The sequence below is a fragment of the Sciurus vulgaris genome (assembly GCF_902686455.1).
Source record: "Sciurus vulgaris genome assembly, chromosome: 9".
NCBI classification, from domain to species: Eukaryota; Metazoa; Chordata; class Mammalia; order Rodentia; family Sciuridae; genus Sciurus; species Sciurus vulgaris.
In genome coordinates, this window is record NC_136469.1 from 83,261,333 (window position 1) to 83,267,332 (window position 6,000).

At 50.3% G+C, this 6,000-nt stretch overlaps 2 protein-coding genes across 3 annotated transcripts in view; one reads left to right on the forward strand and one right to left on the reverse strand.

Moving 5' to 3' along the window:
• The window catches only part of SEPTIN11 (septin 11), a 137,202-nt gene extending 135,639 nt beyond the window's left edge, over positions 1–1,563 (reverse strand). Inside the window, exon 1 of one of the 2 annotated variants that reach the window (XM_079154305.1) lies at positions 1,448–1,563. The gene's annotated coding sequence lies outside the window, so the exon portion shown is untranslated. The remainder of the gene's footprint in view (positions 1–1,447) is intronic. The other variant, XM_079154298.1, reaches the window with a different exon arrangement.
• A 134-nt stretch (positions 1,564–1,697) lies between these two features.
• On the forward strand, positions 1,698–5,676 carry SOWAHB (sosondowah ankyrin repeat domain family member B). The gene has a single exon (XM_079154296.1). The coding sequence runs from the start codon at positions 1,990–1,992 to the stop codon at positions 4,330–4,332; it is 2,343 nt and encodes a 780-aa protein (XP_079010422.1). The 5' UTR covers positions 1,698–1,989; the 3' UTR covers positions 4,333–5,676.
• Positions 5,677–6,000: the final 324 nt, after the last annotated feature.

The following is a 6,000-nucleotide window of genomic DNA, read 5'->3' on the forward strand; positions in this document are numbered from 1 at the left end:
ACAGGGAAGGAGAATTTATAATGGGAAATGCAGCAGACATGAGGGGATTCTGAGAAATAGACATATGTGCTGTGGCAGCTGGGGCTGAAAGGTAAACAAGAATGTCTTGTATTGAAAAGAAATGGGAAGGCAGAGGTAAAGAATGAGAGGGCCTGAAGCTAAAATAGGTAAATATGTCGATTAAACACTGAAGAGCACCTTGGGCTTGTGAACAGGGCTGATAAAGAGCAGGAAGAGGCATTCAGAACCTCAAAGACTACATGGATCAACATAAGGACAGAGACAAGGAATGGAGGTAACAGCTGTTGGGAGGGGGGGGGGTGCTGTAATTCTACCATCTTGAAGAGGATAATGACAGAAGTCAGCTCTACTCTACAAATGGTCTTTGAATTGGGTACAGTTCACAGTCCTTCAGTGCAGAATGAGAGTCAAAGGTCATTCTAACATTGAGAGCAGTGGGGTCAAATCAGACTAGCCTGTCTATATTTTCAGCATTTTGAGCATGGAGGGAATCTTACGTTACAAAAGCAAAGACTTCACCAGTAAACCAACCTAAAACAGAATGTGAATCTCTTCTGTTCACACATTTTAGACTAAATATAAACAAAATAACCCTATGTATTACAGAACTGGCTGAGACACAATTCCTGTTGATTTGGGCTCCCAAGGCAATAAACTATCCAACATTTTTTTTTTTTCTTGCATCTTTTTTATATTTATTTTAAATTTTTTCTAATTAGTTATATATGACATGTATAAATTTTGATGAATCATACATAAATGGAGTATAATTTCTCGTTTTTCTGACTGTAAATATTGTAGGATCACATCGGTCATGCAGGCATAGATGTACATGAGGTAATAATGTCTGCTTCACTCTACCATCCTTCCTACCCCCATACCCCTTCCCCTCCCTTCACTCCCCTCTACCGAAGGTAACTCTATTCTTCCCTAGTGCCCTTCACCCCTATCGTGATATGCATCCGCATGTCAGAGAAAACATTCTATAGATGCAGAAAAAGCATTTTTCTTGCATCTTAAGGTGAGGCAATTATGTAGAAAAAAGAAAGGCAGAACCCAATATTGGCCTATAATTTTCAGAGTGATTTCTCTTTCAGTACAGACTCGGGTGGGTGTATTTGGACACCGTAAAGCAGTAACTCAAGGAGCAGCTGCGTCTGTATCTCCGTATCAAGAAAGATTTGGTTTGGACGCGAAGTTTCCTGGATCTCAATACTGCCCCCGGGAATCTGAAATTATTCTCCGACAGCGTTAATAAGAAAAGGCACCTTTTGGAGAGATCCCGGACTGCCAGTTAATTTGACAAGTCCCCGCCCCCATCTACTTCGGTCATAACTCGTGTTGCGCATGGAGAGGGCAGGGACCGACCTTCTATTGCTTTTGTTTCCTATGGGGCGGGGTCTCACAGGAGCGGCCGGTCGCCTACCTGCTTTCCACTTCCCGGACGGGGAGCGGCTGCGCGTCCAGCCGACAGGTTCGCTGCCCGCTGAGGTTCATTCCAGACCTCACCTACCAGTGCTCTACGCGGCTCTGACCAGCCTGACTCATCGGGATGGGTGGAGGAGACATCAGAGGGCGGAGGGACAGGAGAAGGCGGGCCGGGCCCTTCCCCCAGAGCCTGGGAGGAGGCGTCTCCAGGGCGCAGGTGAAACCGACTCCGACCTATCCCAGGAACTTTCGGTACGGGGACTCTCAGCTAGAGGCCTGCGCCTCGCAGGGGCAGCGGAGAAGCCGCCCTCTCGCATCCAGGCTGCACGCCGGGGCTCAGCCCTGGGGCCGCCCCCTGGGGACCCTTGGCCCTCCTGGGGAGCTCGGTGGCTGCGGGCAGCGCTGGCCTCCGCGGCTGATGGAGGCGGGTAGTGCTGCCCAGGGCGCCGGTGACACTCTTGCGGCCAGGGTTACTGCTGGAAGGGGAGACCACTGGGAGGGCAAGACGCAGCCTCCCCGTGGGCAAGGGACAAGGCAGCGATGGCCCTAGAGCTGAGCCAGGAGGCACTACTGGACTTTCTGTGCCAGGCTGGGGGCCGAGTGACCAACGCCGCCTTGCTGAGCCACTTCAAGAGCTTTCTCCGAGACCCCGACGCACCCCCCAGTCAGCACCAGCATCGCCGCGAGCTCTTCAAGGGTTTCGTCAACTCAGTCGCCGCAGTGCGCCAGGACCCCGACGGCACCAAGTACGTGGTGCTCAAGAGGAGGTATAGGGACCTTTTGGGGGAGGAGGGGCTGCAGCGACCCCGCGACTCGCCTACAGCCGCCGCCCCTGCAGGGGGAGCTGCGCCCTGCTCCCCACCAGGCGCACGCCGCGGGGAGCCGCAGCCACCGCAGTCTCGGAGGCGGCGGCGTGAGAAGGAGCCGGAGGAGGAGCCAGCAGGTACTGCAGCCGGAGCCGCGGTCGCAGGTTGCAATGGACTCCCGGCCAGCAGCGCCCGGGAGGCGGCCTGGGAAGACTGCGGCGGGAGGCTCAGCTCTGGCCAAAGAGCTCCGGTGCCGGTGGCTACCGCGGCAGCTGCAGCCAGGTGTGCGGCGGCGGAGACGCAGGGCCGCTGCTGCTGGGAATGTCTCCAGAACAGCCTGGGGGAGCTCGCGGAAGTGCCGCTGCTCCGAGCATTCCCAGACCCTGCCACAGCCAAGGAGAAGCCCGCTCGAGCTCAGCCTGCTCGGGATGACTGCGGGGCTCCAAGGCAGCTGCGGGAAGGCGCGCGGGCTGAGCCCACGCGGGTGCCTGCGACGCCCGGCTCACCTCCAGTCACCGTCGAAGCTGTTGGGTGCCGGGCATCTCCTCCAGCTCTCCTGGCCCGCCCCACCTCCCCAGGAGACCGACCAGAGCTGTTGGCCCCGGCTTCCCAGCACCATTCCACTCTGCAACTGCAGCAGCAGCGCACTCGAGAATGGGTGGCCAGATACCCTCAGATGCCCGAGGCCCGGGACCAGGGCCCCATTCGGTCCTGGTCGGTACTGCCGGACAACTTTCTCCAAATACCCTTGGAACCAAACTTAAGGGTCTCGGAGACTAAATCATCGCTGTCAGAGCTCCCTCTGAACTCTCATTCTCTTTTTCCTGTGGTTCCTGATGAGTCCTGCGGTTCGTGGCCAGGGAATTCTCCACAGACTGTCTTTCGTAGCATTCGTTGTCAGTTGTCCCTCCAAGATCTGGATGACTTTGTGGACCAAGAGAGCCATGGCAGCGAGGAGAGCAGCAGTGGGCCCAAAGAGTCCCCTGGGGGTTCTGAAGAGGGGTTGCAAGTTGCCTTGGGAACCCCAGTTTGGGGAAAGCTCCAGAATCTAGCTGGGGGCCCATCTGTATCCCCAAAGGTAGGCAGCCCCAGGAACCCTCAGGGCCTCAGAAACAGAGGGGATGGTCATACCTCTCAGCAGGTTCCAACAGGGGCTAAAGGCCTCCCATGCCGCCCCCAGGAGCTTTTGCCCTGGCCAGCTCCCAAGTTAAGAAGGTCTCTCAGAAGGAGCTCCCAGGCAAGGAGAGCCAAACTATCCTCCTCTGATGAAGAGTACCTTGATGAAGACTTGCTGAAAAGGCATCGGCGCCCACCTCGGCCAAGGAAACCTTCCAAGGCAGGAACAATGCCCAGCCCAAGGGTGGATGCAGCTTTGACACTGATACTGGCAGACACTAAGGTCTCCAGTGGGAATGGGCCTGCAGCCTTGATACCCCACAGAACTTCTGAGCACAAGTCATCACTAGTTCCCCTAGATGCCAGGGAGCATGACTGGATTGTGAAGCTTGCCAGTGGCTCTTGGATTCAGGTGTTGACATTGTTTTGGGAGGACCCTCAGTTGGCTTTGAGAAAAGACTTCTTGACTGGGTACACTGCCTTGCACTGGATAGCCAAACATGGCAACCTCCGGGCCCTTCAGGACTTGGTTTCAGGAGCACAGAAGGCAGGGATTGTGCTTGATGTAAATGTGAGGTCTAGTTGTGGGTATACCCCACTACACCTTGCAGCCATTCATGGCCACCAGGGGGTCATCAAACTGCTAGTGCAAAACTTGTCTTCTCGGGTGAATGTTCGGGACAGCAGTGGCAAGAAACCATGGCAATATCTGACCAGTAATACCTCTGGGGAAATATGGCAGCTACTAGGAGCTCCTCGAGGCAAGCCCATTTTCTCCGTATATCCTTTAATCCAAAGCTCTTCCCCCACTAGGAAGGCCAAGAGCCGAGAAGTATCTAGAAATGTCACCCGAAAGACTTCCTTGGCCGCAATACTCAAAAGTCAGCACAACAAATGGAAACTGGCCAACCAGTATGAGAAATTCCCTACTCTACGGGGAAGAGAAGAGTGTAGTGACTGAGGTGAGCCCCTCTCTCCAACATGCAGCAACCACACTCTCATCTTTGAGTACTCAGAGAATTCAGGGGAAATAGAAAAGCAGCTGAGGAGTTGGTAAAGAGGTCAAGTGGAATGGCCTCCCTGGGTTTCATGTCAGCACAGTGGACCTCAGGAGCCATCTCAGCTTTGTGAAGGCTCATATTCTTGGGCCAGTGAAGCCTAGCCAAGTGGCAAAGCCAGCACTCACAACCCAGGAGGTATTCTACCATCTCCTTTGCCAGTGGGAATCTGGGCTCAGTAAGCTACATTGTTTTCTAAAGCAGCAATCTTGGGCCTTGGCTAGAAAGGTAACAGATGTCCAACAAAAAGAGGCAATTCAAAGAGTGCCAAAACTCAGAAAATACCCTCTCTGGCATCTATTAATTTGGAGAATAAATCTTGGCTGAGCTTGGAAAGCACCAGGTTTGAAATCAGATGGCTTTCTTTTTCTTGATCTGTTTTTGTTTTTTGACATTCAAATCAGTGTAGTAAAATTATTACTGGTGAGTAGAATTTGATTTAAGAGATTCCTCAGCCTTGAGCCAGAGTCTTCTCAATTGAACATGTGGTGGCTAATACACAAAGCAATGAGTGCCTCCCCTCCTTTGGGTTTCTTCACTGATGAGAGAAGTAAGGGGGTAAGGTCCAGCTCTGACCTTGATTCCACTTCCTAGAGAAATGACTGACGTTTGGGGCCTGTTTTTTTTTTTTTTTTTTTTTGTATCAACCCAAAGGGAACTTTCCAAATGTATAAAGCATGTGGCTCATTTACCCAGTGACTGAAACCATCTTTTAGGAAAACTCCCTGTGTAACAAAAAGAATTATTAGTAGTAGTTTCAATAGGTTTGAATGACCAACATTGGTATTGACAGGAGGGGAATGATTTCAGTCCAGCAAGTTGTAAGGTTAAGAGGAAAATGCCTCCCCATCAGAACTTTCCTAAGCTGCTAAATATAATTTTATTTGCACTAAACTTGATGCCAATTAAGATTAAATATTAGCTTTGAAGAACTGTATAACCAACTGGAAATATTCCTTTTAATTGCTTCTGAAGGGACTAATCATTGTGGATATTTGCAATGAGAGAATCACTTGTCTATAAACTACAGCACAACCTTAAGATTTCTGAATGTAAATTCAAAGAGGGCTGAAAAATTAAATGTTCAAGTGGAAATTGTTAATTTTTTATGATGTTGTGTTTTTAAAGTATTTTCTTGTTTCTTTGGTTATTTTCTCCTATTAAAAGATCAATGATCTTTATAATTTATTATACTATACATATGATTAATGTTCTTTATAAAATTGTGTCTTGGTGAGTGTCAAATATTTTTATTTCTTTGTGTTTTTACTTTATACTTTGACTGAAATAAGTCAACCTCTTCTCCCCACTCTCTTCTCTCTCCCTCCCTCTGCAGTACTGGGGTTCAAACCCAGGGCCTCACACATGCTGGACAAGCAGCTCTACCAGTGAGCTACACTCCTAAAACCTGTCTTTGGGAGGAAAAAAAGGCAATAACAATTAAATTTAGGGGTTTCTTTCAAAAAAAAAACCCAAAAAACAAAAACACTACTATTTAAAGGATGAAACTGGCAAATCAAATCCAGAAAAGAAAATGACAGATGGTGGGGGCGTGGTCTGGAGGGATGAAA